Genomic DNA, 20,475 nt, shown 5'->3' with positions numbered 1-20,475 from the left:
CCTTCTCTTTTCTTCCTCTCCTTTCTCTTCTTTCCCTTCCTCTTCCCCTTCCCTTCCTTTTGGAGATTTTAGAGGGCCAATCCAAGATGGCCGCAATCTTAGTGATCCTAGCTTATTGTGTAGCTGTAGGCCCTTGTTTCTTTCCATTGCACAGTCCTCTTTCTATTGTCATTTCTAGGCTGCTACCATTTTGGAGTCGAAAATTGAGGTTTTAGAGAAGGAATCATTCCTCTGCTCACGATGGTTGGGGCAATAAAACAAACAAGCAAAAAGGAGGAGGATAGAATTAGACGAAAAGTTGCTGAAAGGTTGCTGCACACTGTCTATAGGACTGGGTCAGCGGCGGCCTCCATTTTTAAGTCAGGCAAGCTGCAGCCGGAATCCCCAGATCAGTGTGTTCACTAGTATTTAATTTTAATTTTTACTCCCCGAGCCGGGCAATTGCAATCGGGCCACACGGGGACTTAGTGTGAGATCTGATTCTCTCAGGCGCCTTAACCCCTTGCACAATGGATAGTATATGCAGTCCTGTAGGGAGCCGCACAATGTTGGGGGCTCTTACCTAGACTAAACACTCCGGTCGACCGGCTCCGCAGCTGGGAATGCGATCACGCATCAGCAGGTCCGCTGTGGTTGTGGTGATGCGGCACGTCTTGCAACAGCTTGGGGGATTATCCCAGGCACATCCAGCATAGTCCTGGAGAAGTCTTTGCCGGCAGGGAGCGGCGAGGCAGGGGAGGAGAAGGCGTGTTGAACAGAGGGTCGATCCTCTTGAAGGTATGCTGCTTTTTATTCCAAAAATTCTTCGGTGTTGTGAATAACGGAAGGATGATGGATGGCTGGATTCGAGCGGGGTTAGCAAGGGGATTTAAACCTATTAGGCTCCCCAACCCTGGAGCTCTAGCAGAGAGCTCCTATTTTGCGGCCATCTTAGGGGTGGCCGGCCCCAGATGACTGTAGGGGTGAGGGATGATCCTGCAGTTTCTTTTGTGCAAGAGGAGGACATTTCTGGCCTTTTATGTACCCGCAATTACTGCTTCAGAGAGGCTTATGACAACCAGGTGCAGAAACTTCACACCTTATTTTGCCCATGTTGTGTGCACTCCCATTCAAAGTCACCCCCATTGGTACCTGCTGTGAGAAACTTCACTCCACGCAACGGCTGAGTCTGGAGAGCAGTTTGAGAACCACTCAAAACTGGTTCTGAACATTGAGGCAGTCGAGCCACAACTGCTTTCTAGAAAATGTATATAAAAGTGGGACCCAAACCAAGGTACTTTGGTCCATGTCGAAGTAGATCATAACTAAGCAATGGAGCGTTCCTCTTGAGTACTAAAGGACTGCCCTGTGGCCTGGGCTAATGTTTTGCCTGACAGGTTCCTTGAGATGAGAGGAAATCAGCTATTGTCTACACTTCTTACTGGAGGAGCAGGGTCTACTTTGTGCCTAGAACCCTGGTTGCCTATTGAGAGATGGAATGGGATTGCCTAGCACTGCAGGAAGAGAGATTGGCCTGGAGGAGAAGCCTAGTATGTCCCTGCGTGGAGAGAACTTCCTACCCATTGAACCACCAGGTCAAATAATCTGTGACATGCTTAAGTGGTTGTGCATTTAGCCTATGGGGCACCATAATCTGCAACTGAGAGAGATGCATGCCTCTTCCTAAGGATCAAGCTTATCAAGGGTCACCGAGGGGCGATAGTATGATGAGGAATAAGTGGATGTAGTTCCAAAAGTGAGAACCGTAACCTGGATCACTGCCTGTATCCCGGATTGAATTGTGAAGTACTTAGTATGGCTGTGAGTTCAAAAAGTACTTGCTTTAAAAAAGCAAGCACTGATCTGAACATTGAAATTAGTGTGTCTGTTAGTTGTTGAGTTTGATCTCATGCCACTCACACTACCTCCCTGTGATTGCTCGCCTTTGCTTCCCTGAGAATCCAGTGTGGAAAGGATCATAATTAACCCAGTCTGTGGAGCCATAGTATAACCCCAGGATACTAGTGGCAAATAAACTTAATCACCACGGTTTGGGCCTCGCAGGCCCTGTCTGGACTGCGCCTCCCAAAACTAGGTCTGACTGTTGTTTTTAACCAATTGATCTATTTAGATTTCCTGTAAGGCCAAGATAGATGGTTCCAAGTTTGCACCATTGGGGTGGAAGTCAAGTGCTGTTTGTGGACTGCAATGTATATTTAAACCACCAATATATATATGATGAAAATATATGGTTTCCAGAAGTACCAGTATGCTTATGACAGGAAAAGTGCCTTTAATATGTACAAAAATCTAGTTTTATATATTTTATAATTCTAGTTCAACTACATTTGTCATAAGACATACCTAACTGCGTATAAAAATTGTACAGCTTCACTTTGGATATGTTAGAAGAATAATTCTGATGGAAACTATTACCTGCAGATTCCTCGTTCTTTGCATGTCCCGAGACGCCACATTGGATCAGAAATTTCCCGAACTAGCTCTCCTGTACCAGTAGGTGGAGCCTGCTCCATTAAACATCGATTGCTGAACAGATGTGACATTTCTGGAGCCATACAGTGGCACCCTAATGCCAGTTCCCATTTTCTTCTCCCTATGACTTGGATCTTGAGTTCCCTGTGAAGCTTTCCAGAATATGTTTGACATTTTGTAGGGCTTTATTTAATCCCACAGAAATCAAGTTTTAAGCTCTGCTGTACCTTTTATAGACAGAGACCCTTTTCAGAACCCCACAAGAGCTGTTTGTGGGACTTAGGTCCAAAGAATGACATCTAATTGTGTGAACAGTTTAGCCTCGTGCACAAGAAGGCATCAAGAAGAAGATGGCACAATTGTGGGGCATCCACGATGAGTGGTGGACTCCGATCAATGAATGCCACTTGCGTGCTAGCTATGTTCTCCTATGCGCTATGGGAAATGGCAAAAATGGTCGAAGAGAGCCTATCTAAATGGGAATGTGGCTAGGTGTTTGCATCGAGCTCCTCCAGAGGAAAGAAAGTTCATCCATTTTGAATTTAGAGCTTCTGGGGATTTTTATTTTGAAGCAAAGAGGAAGCTTTGCAAAAGTAAGTGAGCGTAGGGTGAGAAATAGACGGGATATCACAGTAAAACTTCTCCAATAAATGGCTAGCACACAGGGTAAGACTAGCACCTCACCACCGCCACCTCCAAACATTCCTGTACATGGCACAACTACACCTGAAGATGGCCCAGCTAGAAGCAATTAGACCCTTGACTCCTGTTAAACGTAGAGGAGGTTAAGACTCAATGTTTACTGATTCCTGCTGGCACTAAGGGGCAGATACTGCTCTACAAGTTTAATTGCCTGCTCTTGGGGCACAGGAAGTAGCAGGATTCCTAACTCCCTAGCGGGCCCAACTGACCCCAAAGGACTGGACTCTTAAGGGGCCTTGGCTAGAGCAAGATCTGTTGCCTTATCTGAGGCCTTGAGGCATTAGGACTAACCAGAAAGACCTTTCACAGCAGTTGGAGAAAAGTGGAAATTAGTAGTTCTTTCCACCTCAGAAGCCCTGGGACAAGGTGACAGGGAGATCGCACCCAAGGTGGGCAAGAAAACTAGGTTTGTACCCCTCTGAACTTTCTGCTGTGCTAAAAGCTGGTCAAGTGGGACCTTGCTGTAAAGGTAATCAGCCTTAGGGAACCCTGCCCAGCTAGTGTTTAAAGCCTTGCATGACTGGAGGATTTTAAGAGTCAAAAAAGTGACCAAGTCTGAAAGTAGATTGTTGAACCAGAGCAAGGTGGCAAATCCAGTCAAATGACAAAACGACCTTGGCATCTACAAAGTCGAGCTTTGCCCTCTCTGAGTTTTTGTGGCAAACAACTGCTTCAGTGGGATGTCAGCGACAATGTAGCCAGCTTCAAGAGACCCTCACCAGTCATAGCCCTGTACCATTCCTTACTGAAGGATTTTGACTTTAATTCTAGAAACTAAGGGGCCTATTATGATTGCAGTTTTTCCGCATCCTCCGGGCCGGCGGAAGCCACCGCCGGCCCAGAGGATACGGAAAAACCGCAGCGGACCCACCAAAGACCCACCGCCACATTAGGATGGCTGGTGGGTCCTGGTTTCCGTCCGCAGCTTTTCCGCCGCGGTTGGCTTACAACCGCGGCGGAAAAGCTCTAATATGGTGGCGGTGTCTCTCAGACACCGTCCACCATATTAGGAAGGGCTTTAAAAGATGCTTTTCCGCGGCGGGTTTTCCGCCGTGGAAAAGCATGTGTAACTTCACTGTGGGGGCCCGTTGCGGGCCCCCTAGGTGAAGGGGGCGTGGGGGGTGCACATGGGGGGTACCTATGGTACCCCCCTGCATTTGTATGCAGAAATCGGCAGGCACCGCATGGTGCCTGCCGCTTTCTGCATACAAATGCAATCTATGCATTTTTACCATTGCGGCGGATGCAGCTTGAAGCCGCACTCGCCGCAATGGTAAAAATAGAGGATGTGACTGCCAGGGTGGCGGTCACATCCTAATTGCATAGGAGGGAACTCCGCAGGCAATGCGGAGGTTCCCTCCTGCTCTATGGTGGCGGACGGACTCAGGTCCGTCCGCCATCATAATCGGCCCCTAAGTTTGAAGGTATAAACTTTGACTTGGATGACCCGCTTGGTGTATCTGACCTCTGCTCCATTGCAGTAAGCCTAAAATCGTAATTAGGCCTGTGTCAACCCCAAACTGTTGTTTTTCAATGGTGCATTACATTTTCCAGATGATTTTTCCCTTAAACTTAAATTAATCATACCTACATCCCCCTGCACCCAATGTTAATGATTTTGGCAACGTGATGCTTGTTAAAATATTCTCTAGCTTTCCAAATCTATTTGAAAATTATTATTGAGTGTTGTTCCGTACTTTAAAATTGTTGGCACTGATGTAACTGAGCATGCACTTCTCTTGGGATTTCTTGCTGCTTGGTACATAGTTTACCAGGGTTTGAGAAAAGGTTTCCTGGGAAATGTTTTGACCTAAGCAAACTGTATTTATTATGGTGCCAAGGGTCATATCTTCCCAAACAACTACATTTCTTGCTCTCAGTTTGTCTCTACGTCCTCTTCTACCACATGGACCCTTCTGGGCACTCATGAGTTGTAATGTATTAGGTATATGCTGTGAAAGTCATATTTTGAAATGCTTTTCCTATGCATTGCCTACATTGGCTCTCTGAGGCTACTACCAATGATTTGTTAAGCAATGCACATACCTAAATAAATTTACAACAATGTGTTTGCTTAGACCAGTGTCATGAGGTACTGTCGCATGGTTGACTGTTTGTCCCTGTAATCTGCCTACCTTGTGTTCAATAACAAGTTTTAAACTACTTAAGAAGTTGCTTCTACGAGAGGCATCCCAACCACGTGTCCTTTATGAAGCTATTTCTTGGATTCTTGAGCAGTCAGAGGTTACTGGACCCTCTTCCTGTAGAGTGAGATTGTTTATACTTAGTGTCCCAGCTCCACAACACTTTTACATTTCATTCGATAGTCATGAACCCCGTTGCAGTACTTTACTATCAAGGTAGCCAGATCGAGCAAAGAAAGCTTGCCCAGGAGGGGGAAGGGGCTTAGAACTCAGAATGTAGCATGACTGACTTGATAACAGTTAATAATGTGAATGTCCTGGCAATTTTTAATTTTAAAAGAAGGGAAAGGACTTTAAAACGGCAGATAAGTTAATATTGCACTTAAAAATATAATACAGAAAGAAAATCAGAAATGCTAACCCCAAACTCACTAGGCACTAGAAGTACATTTCTAACGCTTGTGGGGATGTTTGTGTGGGTTCTGGACTTCTCGGAAGCTCTCATGTCTTTAGTCTAGTGCTGTCTGTCAAAAGGGTGCATTGCTACTATATTGGTAACTGAAATATCTGACTTTTCGAATCAATGCAATTTGCAGATAACGTTTTTCTGAATAATGTAAACAACCATCACTGGCCTAAAAATCCAAACAAAGCAGAATGACATCTTTGATTATGATTTTCTGGTGGTTTCTTCTAGCAGATCCCTGGAGTGGGCTTTTGGAGAGAAACTAAGACACTGTTGCTAGTTTGGCACAGTTCACTCACTGGAGTTCAAAGTCCCAAAGCCAACTGGACTACTGTTGGGGATAGAGGGTAGCTAATGGGACATACCTCATTACATGTTCCCTTTTATAGGGTCTTGTATATCCAGAACTTTTTTCTTCTGGGGTTTAGATTTCCTGGCGGGGTGGAGGGATGGGAGGTGAGGACACTCAAGGACCTTGGTACTGTAGGACAAGTTTCCCAATAGCAACTGGTCAGTAGGGTGCCCTGACTGAGGTTCTTACCAGCGACATCCCTGAAACCAGCCTATTAGGAAGCAGCTTCCAGTGGTTTTGGGTGGCCTCACATCACTCTGGATTATAGATACATTACAGACAAACTCTTTAAAGAGCCTCCAACTCTAGAAGCGCAAAATGTGACTCTATGGCCAGGTTACATTTTTAATCTGATTAATGCGACTATTAAGCAAGAATATATCTGTCCAATGCCCTTGCCTAATCAAGCCTCTTCTGGGGATCTGCAGATACACCATGAGTATCAATTTTTAGTGAATCCTGCCAGACAGCACAGCTCTCTGGTTGCAAAAAGACTTCTTGTGGCCATTCTGAAAGTTCCCTGGGAATGCATTCCATCCATTGCTTACCAGTGGCTTTGTGGTTTGAAACTCACATGTTCTCACTTTTTATTCGCAGGCTTTATTTGTTTTAGACTGTCCAGCATGTCTTTGTCCCTCCTCTGGGGTAAAACTTGCTCACCATTGCTCCTTGCATTCTTCCACAAGTCCTCGCTTTCTTTAAACAGTCCTTTAAATGTTGTTCTTATCATGTCATATTTGCTGTGCATTCAAAGACAGAGTTCAAATGTCTTCCGAGCAAGATTGGTGTTTACTTTCTTTCTCTGACTTCAAAGTAGGAGTATTTATGTGATAATCTTGCAGGGTTTTGGGAAGGAAAAGTTTTTTTTTCTAGCACACGGCTCAATTTAAATGTTTGTGTAAACTAACTGTCAAATATTTCAGAATTAGGACAGCACAAATGAAGTACTACTTTTGTAATTTGGAAGAGTGGTGGAAACAAATATTTGAATACAAACAAAATAAATCAGTACACTAGGTTATGCCATTTCCACACATTATCGTTTGTACGCTGTATAGTTGTATCCGTAACACTGTTTGTGCCCATGTAATGCTCATTTCAATTGAAAATGTGTTGTCTCTAATAGTAGTGAGCTAAAACACCAGGCATACACCACTTTAAGCCACTCCACTCTATGACACTCCACTCTACAGCACTGTTCTCGACTCTATGACACGGCACTCCACTCTATGATATAAATCTCAACTCTATGATATGATGCGCCACTCCACTCCCCTCTAGGCCACTCGACGCCACTCCACAATACTTTAAGCCTCTCTCCGATACCTCATGCGAATTTACTCCACTCTATATTACTCCACTCTGAAACTACGCCACTCCACTCTACGCCACTGCACTCTATAACACTTTACTCGATTCTACGCCCCTCCAATATATGCCCCCTCCACTCTACGGACCTTCCACTCTGACACTCTACTCAACTCTACAACACTGTACTATTCCAACACACACCACTCTACTCTACGCAACTTCACTCTATGCCCTTTACTCCTTGCCATTCCACTCTATATCACTTCACTCAACGGTCATACTCCACGCTACGCCACAACACCCTACCATGCCACTCTGCAACACTTTATTCCACTCTACCCCTGCTCTCTACTCCACAACACTGCGATCCACGACACTGCAGTCCACGACACTCCACTTCATGACACTCCACTTTATGACACTCCACTTTATGACACTCCACTCTACGACGCTCCACTCCTCGCCACGCTCCTCTACGCCACTAACTTTTAGCCATGCTGAACAGCAGCTACACTGGTGTACAACATGGGTAGAACATATTGGCAAAGCCAATAGATCTTGCATGGGCAAGACTTATTAGCTTTGCCAATGTTTGTTAATAGTAATTATCGCATTTAGAGCCTACACTCCAGCCTGTTGTTCCAGTTACTCTTCCAGGTTATTAGTCTTACTACTGCCTCAGGGTATTGTTCGGTCTTTGTTAAATTCCGGAAAAGAATTGTGCAGTGAACCTATCCTGTGATCATATTGTATTACAGACTATGATGTTCCTTTGAACCTACCTTTCCGCTAGACAAATTCGTTTTCATGTTGTATCAGCCTTCCTATTGAGTTTTGCATTGCATATAAACACCTCATCAGGAATACCATTTGGCCAGGGAGACTCCCCTCATTACAGAAAAAGGCAAGGTGTTCCATAACTGTACCAGTATGCTGGCTGCCATATTCTATTTATTCTGATCATCTACCTTATGTGTCACCTGAATCCACCTCTCTTCTGTCTCTGGGTACAGCTCTTTGGCTTTCCTAGTCACTTCCCAGTTTGGGAACACCTTTTCCTTTTCCAATTCATACACAACCTCAATAGTGTCTTCATTTGCATCACTTCTTTTAACAGTAGTTGCACCGAGTACTCAGGACAACGCAGATGACCAGTGTGTCACCCACATACATCCATACTTGGTGCTTGATGGTACCTATTCTGATACCCCATACCCGAGCACTTTTCTAACCTGCTACCCACTGGTAAACATTAAGAGCAGTGGCGAGAGGGGTTATCCCTGCCAACATCATAAATAATGGGTTTTAATCCCTGATGATGCATGTGCATACCTCCATCCTACCTGTATCCACCTTTGAAAAGATTGGTCAAATCAATTTCAAGCACCTGCACCATGTATTTCCACTCCAGGGTATGAACTGCCTCTTTTGAGTCCAGCCCCTCCAGTTTGCAGTCTGGCTGCTCTTTTTCAAGCAAATGCCTGACACTTGACAGGCTTCTTAAGTTTAAAGCAAAGCATCTACCTGGTCTTAAACCAGACTGCTATCGTACAATGATCTCACCTCTCGCATCTACTAATTGACGAACGCTGTTCTCAGTATTTTTGTGCCCATGTTCATCATAGCACTATAAGAGTGCAACAAAACTATATTTAAAAAATGTGTCTCAATAATTGTTCAATATAAATCCCTGATGACCACTTAACCGTTTTCATTGAAAGCTTCCTCATCCTGTTGTGGCTCCTTCGTACTGCAATATAAACCCACTTGTGCGTCACAGAAGGCCATCACCTACAAGCATAGTTACGCTTGCCAATCTGTATAACTATGTATTATTATTATTACTACTACCTAGATGTAAAACGTTACATTACAATACATTGTCGCTGTAAAGCCAGATCTACAGTCATTGTCAATTCTTGTAATAGTGCTCTGTATACATTTCCTTAAAAATCACACAATCATATTTTGTTTTTAAACTATTTCACACCAAATAAAAAAAATGTATTGCACTATGTTCAATTTACACTTGCCCTTTTTATGAATCAGTCATTTTTGTTTGACAGTAGCCCTCTTGCATGATATTTCCTGTTCCCTGTGCTATATTTGAGGAGTGCCTGTAACCTGAGGGTCGGGCTCCCCTGGCCATTTGGTCTTCTCCAGATAACTTCCCTCCCGACTTAATACATTTCAAAAGCGAGCAATGTTAGATTATAATAAATGCCTTTGAACATGCACACAAGATTAAAAGATTCGTTTTATTGTCGAGATCAAGGGTTTACCACTTAGATCAGTTCTTGGAAGTTGGGAACGTCTTCTTTTAAAGACCGTATGTGAAATTTGTGCCACCCTGCTCTTCAGGACATGTTATGTTTTATTTTTTGGCCCCGCCACGGTCCATGAAAGAGCTAAATTGTTGTGATTGGTATTTTCTAGCTATAAGGAAATAACCCTGCTCGTGTTTATCGTAGTATCATGTTTCAACTTAATCCTTCAATTTGTTATAGTGTTTTTATTTATTTTTTATTCTTTTTAAATGATTTAGCTCTTTATTTACAATTGGACTTGCAATTAGTTGACCGGTTTGGTCTTTTTATTACATGTTCTTATTCTGTTTGTATATATATCTGTTGATGTTATTTTGTTCTCCTGCGGAGGGCTAAAATAATATCATAAATAAAACAATTGTGTTGAGGGCAAAAATTTGACAGTGGGTAAGGATTTGACACTGCAGTTGTTGAAGTAGGGTGGGTAGGATTGGGTTTGGATTTGCGAAGAGGTGCATTAAAGATGATGAGAAGAGCATGGAAAGGAGTAATGTGAATGGCGAGTGAAGGTGCCACTAGTGGCGAGTGAAGGTGCCACTAGTGGCTGATCTTTGCCAGGTGATGGTTGCTTAGAAATGAACATGATGTGAGTGGCTGTCTTGGTTGTTGACTGTGGTAATTAGATCATTTCAGTTGACTGCAGCAACAGAACAAGAGGAGTGTATGTCGAAGAAGGGTAACTAATGGTATAGGGGACGGGCAGAAGATGCTAGTACATTCAATCAAGTCATGATGTTGGCTGAGCAGTGCTCCTGCATCGGGATGATAGGAAAGGGAGGGTAGATGGACTGCGACAAGTCATGAGTTTTGAGTAAGAAGCAGAAGTAGGCGCGCTTCTGTTGCAAAGATAGTTGTGTAACGCAAGATTCGGATTTGGGTCTCTAACTGGCCTCTCCCTTTTCTCCTTTCTGAGTTTGACAGATATGTACAATTGATAACATGATCCGTTGTTAATTACAAGTAGACAATTAAGTCATTGGTGTTGCCTATATTATTGGTCAATCAGGAAACATATCTTTGGTGTGAGAGTAGACAGATTAAAGATTCTCCATGTTAACCTTGTGATGCCATATCTTTTTCTGCCGATGCCATTTTATGTACCCTCTTCTCCCTCTTTCTCACTAACACTTTCATTAGTGTGTTGCCTTTCTCCTGTTTTGCCATTGAAGAAACGCTTGTTTAATTTTACAGACTTCCTTCTTTAGAATTTTAATTTCTCTGAATCCCTTCCACAGGTCAGGGAAGCTGGCTGCCTGCATGTGGAGTACTAGACTTCTTTCGAGTGCAGAATGGAGATGGAAGAAAACGAAGTGGAGAGCAGCAGTGATGTGGGCCCTTTCATGGGGCAAGATATGCCCTCTGAGAGCGGAATTGAAGTGGAGACTTCGGAAGCCATGTCTGCAGATAGCAGCGACACCGCCGTCACTCATGGGCTGCATGAAGCTGATAACAGCAGCATGGAGGTGGACTCTGAAGTGGGCCAGAGCACCGATCAAAGTGGCTTGGTGGTATGTGTTCATCCTCACACTCCATGGCTGTATTAATTTACTTCTTCTTCAGTATCATTCATTCTGCCTTCCGCTTGATTTTTATAACTTGTTTCTACTGCCATCTTCCCTTCTTTGCTGCTCGCTTTTATATTCTGTTCTTTTTGCTTATTTTCTCCTTGTCGTCTACACTTTTCCCATTTTCCACTTTCCACTCTTCGTTCCTCCTAGTATCTTTACTACTGTAGCATCTCCTTTCTCTTAAAAAATCCCTTTAAGCCCACACCCAGATACAGTTTTAGTTGTCCTACTTGTTTTCATTTACTGTTCTCCCTTCCAGCCTTTGGTTTATCTAGGTGATCTTTCACCTCAACTTTTCCCTCTCTTTCTCTTCCCTATCTCCTCTTTCTGACTTTCTACTTCTTTTCAACTGCTTTCGCTCTCCCAGCTCCCTTTGGAGGTCTAGTGCTTGGACCAAACTTAGGTTTGCCTTGGGGTCTAGCTTTTTCAAAGCCGATTACATCAGACAGGGTATTCAACATTTCTTCCAAGTACGTTTGGATTCCTGAGCACTCCAACACTACTTGAAACAAATCTCCCACCAGGTGAGGACATCTCCGGCAGTGTGGCGGGACCTTGTGAAGCATGTATCACAGGCATTTTGGTGTTTATAAACCCCTATGCAGGGAGCTAAACTGGATTAGATGGAGTTTTACAGATATGGGCATTTCTTAGGGTGCCATCTTGCTGTTTGTCCACTCTTTCTCAGTCAGGGCCCCAGCATCCACTTCCCACCTTAAGTATTGTACACCTTTGCCGCTACATTGGCTCCTTGCTGTTCACTGTTGGTTTTGCCTCATGAGGGCTATAGTCTCAGTTTAGACATGTGGCTGGAAGATGGGGTCCCTGTACATGTCTGAATTGTAAATACTTGTAGAGGTTATCCTCAGCTTACAGATCTGCAGATGATTTGACATGCTCACCCTCCCATACGTGGCACAACTTGAAAATGCTAATCGCAGGTGTGGAATGACAGTAGCACAGGCTGTTAAGTACCTATAGTAGGATTCCTTTAGTCACCCTACTCTCCTGGTGTGTATTCATTTTAGCAAGAGAGGACCACATTTGTGGATAAAAAAGTTTTCTAGAGTTTTGGTGATATAAAGCAAATTTAGCAGAGGAGTAGAATCAAACCGGTTATGATCCAGCTTGAAGACCCAATCATCTGTGTCTCCAAATACACATGTATTCACTATAATGAGATGTACATCCTAGTAGTTTGATCTGGCATCAGATTTCCCATGCCCACTATCATAAGTGGACTGACTGCTTTTGTCCACAGCAACCTTGGGACCCCAGCCTTCCATAAGAAGGAGCACACTGTAGCTGCTGTAATTTTTTACAGAAACTCTGGAGGAGCTCTAACGGGTACTTTTGTAGTTCATCCAGGATTAGTGGTAAGGCGACCACTTTCAAAATAGCCACACACCGTGATTGAGATTGGCAGCATGCCCCATGCCTTCAGTTCTACATTGCATGTGTCAGTCAAAGGGGTTATGTCTTGGTCCCAAGGTACTGCCGAGTCACAAATTATTGCGACTCCAAGATCCTTAAATCTGGCAACGTTGGTTTGCCAGTCAATCGCATTGGCCCACGTTACACTAGTAAAAGGATTGATTTTGTCCCAATTGGATATTAGGCTCGAGAATACTCCATAGATATTGACTCTTAGCATCCCTCCTCTACCAGACAACCACATATATCTGATGGATAAAAGGAGGTCATCTGTAGGTATGGGCACTTTATCATCTTGAAGTCAATGCCATTTGAGTCCCTGAACCAGCAGATCGATTCAGCCCGGGGTTCAATAGCAAGGGTGAATAGAAGGGGTAAGAGAAGACAACCTTGTTGACTTCCAACTGAGAACGATGAGAAGTTGCGGTTTAAATCTGTACCCTGGCCTTCGGCTTCGTTTGCAGCATTTTCACTGAAAGTTGGGACCCACGTTCATTTTTAAAACGATTAGGAAAAGGTTATTGTTATTGTTGTTATTGTTATTTTAATTTTATACCGCGCCTAATCACCTACAGGTCTCTAAGCGCCAGGAAAAGATGGTACAGGACAATAACACAGCGGAATCAGAGCAAAGAGCAGCATTGGATTATGCCATGCTCAGGCTTCTCCTAAACAATAGCGTTTTTAAGCTCTTTCGAAATCTTAGGAGGTTTCCTTCCTCGCGCAGCCCTCCAGGCAAACTGTTCCACAACTGGGGAGCCAGTACTGAAAAGGCTCTCCCTCCCTTCGTCGCTAGCCTGTAGCGAGAGCAGGTCAACAGCTGCGAATCCGAAGACCGAAGTGTTCTCACCGGACAGTACAGTTGTAGGCGCTCCTTGATATAGGCCGGAGCCTTACCGTAAATTGCCTTATGAGCTGTACACAAACTCTTAAATTCCACTCTCTCTTTAATTGGAAGCCAATGTAGGCTTTGTAATAGAGGGGTGGCTTTAGACCTCCTGGGGAGTCTAAAGATCAATCGGGCAGCATCATTCATCAAAACTTGGAGCCTGTTGGTAAGGGTTTTCGGTAGGCCAAGATAGAGGACATTCCCATAATCGATTCTGGAAATGATAGTGGCAGTCACTATTGATCGCATCATGGGCTCTGAGAGGATAGGGGATAACTTCCGCAGTTGCCGAATGATATTAATACAGCTGCCTACCACCGACGCGATCTGAGGAGCCATCGACAGGTCAGCGTCCAACCTAATCCCTAAGCTTTTCACAGCCAGGCTTGGTTTTGGGGCAGGGCCCAACTCCATAGGCCAATAGAGGTCACTCCAAGGTGAGGAAGTGGATGGGATAACCAAGATCTCCGTTTTGTCAGGATTGACTTTTAAAAGGTTATCCGTCATCCATTGCACCGTGAACCTCAAGATGTTCTGGGATTGAAGTTGCGCAGCCGTGGTGTCATTTATACTTAGCAGCAGCTGCGTATCATCCGCGTAGTTAAAGACTTTACAGTCCATCGCAGCTAGCGAAGCAATCAGTGGTTGCAGGTATAGGTTAAATAGAAGCGGGGACAGGGCAGACCCCTGCGGTACCCCACACTCTAAGAACCCCACCTCAGATGTTTCATCCCCCAGTTGTATCTTTTGGGTCCTTCCTATAAGGAAGGATTCCAACCACTGAAAGGCCAAGCCCTTAATCCCAAAGTTCTTCAGTCTATCCAAGAGTAGGGTGTGGCTGACAGTATCGAACGCCGCTGATAGATCTAATAATATCAGGGCGCTCGCTTTCTTACAGTCAGCTCTACCTCTTAGGTCGTCCAGCACCGAGAGCATCACCAACTCGGTGCTGTGATGAGCTCGAAACCCTGCCTGTCTATCATGGAGTAGGTGGTAAGATTCCAGATAGCAAGACAGGGACTGAAGAACATGCTGCTCAAGGATTTTTGAGAGAAAGGGGAGCTGGGAAATGGGTCTGTAGTTCTTTAACACAGCAGGATCCGACCCCAGTTTTTTCAATAAGGGTCTTACCCGCGCCTCCTTAAGTTCGCTCGGCAGATATCCCATGTCTAGCGATCTGTTGAGGAAAGAGATGATATACTCCTCTAATAGAGGACACGCGATGCGAAAGATCTCAGGTAATTGCAATGCAATGCATCAAAGGCCTTTTCTAAACCAATTGAAGTAGAGCACTGGAGTCTAACGTGTGCAGCTTGTCCCAGTGCATTATAGACTTTCCTGATGTTGTTTCTGGTCACGCCCCCAGTGTGAAGACATTTTGATGAGGGCAGATGAGACCTAACAATTTTTGCCAATCTGTTCAACATAGCTTCCATGAAAACTTTTTTCTCAGTATAAAAAAAGGGAATAGATCTGTATAAAAGGCATTGATTTGTGGGAACCCTCTTGGGTGTTATGCAGTGTGCCCTCCAGTTTCTATCTCTTCTTTCCCTCTCCCTCTAGTTCCCTATGTCTTGTCTGTTTCTGTGTCATCTTAATCCACGTTTTTCTTCTCTTTTTGTGCTGTCATTTTCCCATGTTACCGTTTACACTCATCTCCCACACTTCCCTTAAACCATCTCACTTCTCTACCCCCTCGGATCCTAATTGCTTCCCTTTCTACCTTCTGTAAACCCTTGCTTTGCTTCCATCCTTTCATTATTCCGTATCTTTTTATTTGCTAATCCTTCCCCTCACTGTTATTAATTACTATTTCCATGTCTTTTGCTTCTCCTCTCTTCTTTTGTGTCTCCTCTTCTCTTTGCTCCCTGTCTCAGCCTTCTCTCGTCTTTCTGTCAGTTTGATTTCCGGTTCTTCTCTGTCCATTCCATCTCATTTCAACCCTTATAACCACTCTGTGTCTTTTTATTAGTTTTCCTATTTTATTATACGGCCTGCTGCAAATTCCTCTTTATTTGTGTCTTTTTAGGAACAGGTGTCTGAAACTAGCTCGACATCAGACTCCAGTTCTGTTACATATCTCCCAGACTCCTCTTCCGTTGCCCAGTCCAGCGTTTCCAGTGTCTGTACAGTCACCCAGTCCATCATGGTTGCCGAGGCCCCACATGTCCTTGTTCATTCCAGTGTGGTTTCTGATGGGTGTATGATTGTGTCAGACTCAACATCCAGCAGCTCCTCGGATCTAGGTGCTGCAATTGACCGGATTATCGAGTCTACAATTGGACCAGACATAATACGAGGTGAGTGGTTGTCTCAGTCGTCCCCTCAACCAAAATGTCTCAGTAATTCCTTTCTGGTATGCTATTGCCTCACTTTGCCTTTGAATCTAACATGTTTCTTCTTCAACTACCCATTCTTTTTTGTTTCCCCCCAATATGCACTCTCCCTGTGGTTGTTTACATGTGTAAGTCAAAGAACTTGCCATGGCCATCAAAGTCAATTGTGTACCAGTCTCCAGAATGTTGGCTATTAATTAGCAGTGATCCATGAGATGTAAGAAACAATATGAAAATACATTTTATTCCACAGAAGGAAGATAGGCATCTTGCTTCATGCCCCATATTAGCATAATGGGAATATCATCTTTAGGAATTCATTGTGATATTATAGGCGGTAATGGAGCCTCTAAGCACTACATCTAAAGGGATCCAAACCCTTAACAATGTAAAAGAAAGAATGTTCCTAGAATTGGACCTATTTTTCCAGCTTCAGAGTGACCATGTGTTGTATCCATCTTTCTGAGGCTGAACACGTTCCTATTAAATTCAATTTTACTCCATTTTATAATTTTATGGTGTAATTGCATTCCCTTTCTGCCTCTAAATGTCTAATGTTAATAGCACAATCTTGTTGAGTCTGTATTGATATCCCAAGATACCCATCCCTTCAGTGTTGCCTGTTTCTCCAGTTTTATTAATTGTATGTGTCCCTCGTTTCATTTAAACCTCCTTTACCGCCTCTGCTCCTTCTACCACCTCCCCTTTATCTTAATAGGCTGCATTGAAGTGTCAAGTGCTGAAGGCGGAGTTGCTGAAACCACCCGATACCTTATTCTGCAAGGTCCTGATGATGGTGAGTTGGTTATTAGAAAACGTCACTTCAATCTTAATCTAATGTGTATGTTAAGCAAGTAGACGCTATTGATGTTTTTTTAGAAGAAAGGTGTAGGTGTGTTGACACTGCACTTACATTGCAGAAATGGTGAGTCTATTGCAAGCCACTTGTTCTGAGAAATTAATGGCTACAGGCTTACTGGTAGGCAGAGTTGTATGCCACAAGAAACATATGGAAAGAAAGGTTGCACTGTTGTCTGTATGAAAAAGTAAAATTCCTAATGAGTTGCTTTTGGAAACAGTCACCAGGATCAATGTGTGAGTGGTTTAAGCATGCTCAAATTATGCCAATATCGCTGGACGCAGACTTGGAGTTATTTTCTGTGTTTATCTCCATCACATCATAAGTGAACAGCCTCCCCTCTGTGTCTCTGAATTACTTCAGTGATAGTTTCAATCACTTTACTATCTCTCAATAGCCCTTTTATAGAGTTTCTATTTTGTTCAATCTATTTTCTGTTTTAGGAACTCTCATCGGATCCTCACACCTTGCAATAGAAGGTGTAACTGAGGGACCCACCTCCACCTCCCTGGACAACTCTGAAGAACAAGAACCGGCCAGTGGCTCTCACCAGTTCGACATTGAAGAACACTTGATCCCAGTCCAGCCTGATCAACCTAGCGATGGGCCGGAGAACTGTGAGAGGGACAATCTTGATCCAGGGAGTGCCGGAGACACAGAAGACCCAGATCTGCAGGACTTGGAGGGCATGATGGAAGTGGTGGTCGTGCAACAGTTTAAATGTAAAATGTGTCAGTACAAGAGCGTTTCAAAGAACACACTCTTCCGGCATATGAAGGAGCGGCACTTCCCAGCAGGTCAGGCTGCATCTGTTCTCCCCTCCTCGCCACCGCAGTCTTTATCTAAATGTTTATAGAACAACAGAGGGGGACCAAAAAGGACGATATTTATAGGGGTCCAATGTACTTGTCCTCTAAACTAGTAAACACTGAATGTACAGAGTTCCCCGAAACTTAGTGTTAGTGTGGCCTAGCAGTCTCTCTCTCAGGAGAAAAGAAGTCGGAGTAAAAAATAGTGAACAAGGACCCGCGAGAGTCCCTTGTGGGAACTAGGAAACCTCATACAACTGGGTAGCTGAATGATTGTATTTTCATCCCGCACTGTAGTTGTCCATGTATTCTGGTCTCGTTCAACCCTCACAAATGACCATTTGTGAGGGTTGAACGAGACCAGAATACATTGACTTCTTGGTCCCGGTACCCCTCCTTCACTATTTTATTAAGGCAGTTAGCCACACTAATAAAGTTTTCTTAGTGGACTAAACAACCTTTTTTAATATACACTTTTTTCACGCTCACTACTTCATTTCCCTGGGTTCCTCATACACAACCGAACACGGCAAGGAACAAAAGATCTCCACAAAAGAGTAGCACACAGTGCTACCCGTCAGGCATTGCAGCGCCGGCTTGACGTTGGAGCAGGAAGCCGGTGATGAGGCCAGACAACTACCGTGCGGGATGAAAATACAATCATTCAGCTACCCAGTTGTATGAGGTTTCCTAGTTCCGACAAGGGACTCTCGCGGGTCCTTGTTCACTATTTTTATCTAAATGTTGTAAGGATGTGCTAAGGGCAAAATCACAAGAAATGGTCACTTGGCACTTCTGAAAGAGGGCCCATTTTGAGATTTAGTGTACAAATCGCTGAGAAAAGGCCTTGGTGATGGAATGCCTAGTGGGCATTATAAAATAATTTAAACACACTTTATCGCTACTGTGAAGCAAAAACTAGGCTGCATTTTCAATCTTTTCTGTTTTAGTGAAATTGTGGCTGGCTACAGTTTAGCAGCATGCGGTAGACACATAAGAATGGTCTGCAGATAGATATTAATTATTACAGTAGTATAGCCACGAAAACAGTGCTTCTGCTAACCTATGAGACTATGCTGGGAGAAAAAGATAGAAAATCTTTCAGTACATAAAACTGAAAAAGCGTCACTAAAGAAAAGGCCGGTGCTTTCACCTAAACCCAATCCTGGCCATCAATATGTATACTGTGGCCTGAATAACAGAGATGCACATATGCAGAATCATATGTTCCAGATAAGAAAGAAAAGTAAGGCCTAAGATATATAATTGATCAGATGAATGCAGACAATGAATGGCATGACTATTTTGCAGTACAGACTGTGCTGCACTATTGTATAAAACAGGGGGAAGTATCAGAAAAGTGTACTGTACGTACAAGTGCATGGTGTTAAAGAGATCAGAAAAGTGTAGGAACATGAGACTATCCAGTTGTACTCAATAACTGGCCCAACTTACAACCACCCATTCTCGAGGTGCATATTTTTAGATACAGACCGGTGAAAACATATCTGATTAAACCAAGGGTGGTGCTTCATGGCCCTAGCTCTAATCTATGTGTAGTGAGACCCAAAAAGGCTTGCGTTGATCACTTCTGTCACTCCACTCTTTCGTTCTACAGGAAGCCCCCTGAGCATCCACCCTAGTCATGATATCCTTTTCACCCCCCATATGATGTAACAAAAAGTAGGCGGGAGGTGTGGTCCTTGCAGAATCAGTCAGGCAGAGCTGGTTCCCAGGAAAGATTCACAAGCCAGGAGGGCAAAACACCTGGCTTGAACTACATGTCCTCATTTCTTCCTGGGTCTCTTTTGTTTCTCCATTTGCCCTTCTAACTTGCCTCTTGATACTCTTTCCCAGGTGTCTGAAGGGTAACGGATCCTAGTGCTTGTCTGATCTTTCTATTTTCTTCCAGGTGCAAGTGTTCCTAAGAAAGGTCACCAAAGTAAAGACACACCACAGCAGGAAGAAGTTGAGAAGGAGGAGGAAGAAGAGGATGATATAGTAGATGCGGGTGCCATTGATGATGCAGATGGTAATCTTGCCTCTCCAGAACCATAGTCTTCAGCTGGAACGCCTTCCCCAATGTAGTGCCTAATAGTAATTTTTTACCCTCTCCCAAACCTACAGACGACAGTGACTACAATCCAGCCAATGATGAGGCCTGCGGGCGACAGCAGAACCATCAGCGCACTGTTTCAACTTCAACTGGAGAGAAATTGCGTCGTCGGCCAGGAAGACCTTGCAAGATCTCCCGTTTGATGGACCCTTTACCACCCACTAGTAAGTGGTGTAAAACCTTTGTTTTGATCCACTGAGGCAGGGCGCGTCGGGGCTCACAGCTGAGTGAAAGCTGCAGCTCTCTTTGTCTAAAAGTCAATCATAGTGTGACATAAATGTCATGGATCTATGCCCAGACTGTCTGAGACACACTGTATGGATCGCATGCAAATTACAGTGTAGTTTAAGTATCTGTGACTAATAAACTTATTTTATTTAGCTAAATCTGAAAACACTCATTCCAGCTATAGGATATGAATTCATTTCATCTGTTTTATGAATGGTTTGGCCACATTTCTAAACTGTTTTCTGTATAATGATTATTTTTCTGTGTGTGCTGATTCCGATTATTAAGTGAATGCCCAGGTGCCTTGCTGCAACCGGAGGGCTGGGACTTCAAGGCCCTCTCTGCCTCAGATCTAGGAGGCAGAAAGTGCGTTTTAAGCAAGAGTCTGCACCTCAGCACCTGACGCACCTGGTTGCGTGACAGGTCCAAGAGCGAGCTCACTGCACGCGCCTGCCCGTCTGG

At 44.0% G+C, this 20,475-nt stretch overlaps 1 protein-coding gene across 2 annotated transcripts in view; it reads left to right on the top strand.

The window, feature by feature from the left end:
• The window catches only part of ZNF335 (zinc finger protein 335), a 272,021-nt gene that overhangs the window by 68,691 nt on the left and 182,855 nt on the right, over window positions 1-20,475 (top strand). For both annotated transcript variants that reach the window (XM_078651910.1, XM_078651911.1), the window contains exons 2-7: window positions 11,010-11,282; window positions 15,695-15,965; window positions 16,720-16,797; window positions 17,304-17,657; window positions 19,582-19,701; window positions 19,797-19,949. In XM_078651910.1, the coding sequence (XP_078508036.1) occupies window positions 11,064-11,282; window positions 15,695-15,965; window positions 16,720-16,797; window positions 17,304-17,657; window positions 19,582-19,701; window positions 19,797-19,949 (1,195 nt within the window). In that variant the 5' untranslated portion in view covers window positions 11,010-11,063. The remainder of the gene's footprint in view (window positions 1-11,009; window positions 11,283-15,694; window positions 15,966-16,719; window positions 16,798-17,303; window positions 17,658-19,581; window positions 19,702-19,796; window positions 19,950-20,475) is intronic.

This window comes from Lissotriton helveticus, chromosome 7 (genome assembly GCF_964261635.1).
Source record: "Lissotriton helveticus chromosome 7, aLisHel1.1, whole genome shotgun sequence".
Lineage (NCBI taxonomy): Eukaryota > Metazoa > Chordata > Amphibia > Caudata > Salamandridae > Lissotriton > Lissotriton helveticus.
This window is presented reverse-complemented; position numbering and strand designations above follow the sequence as displayed.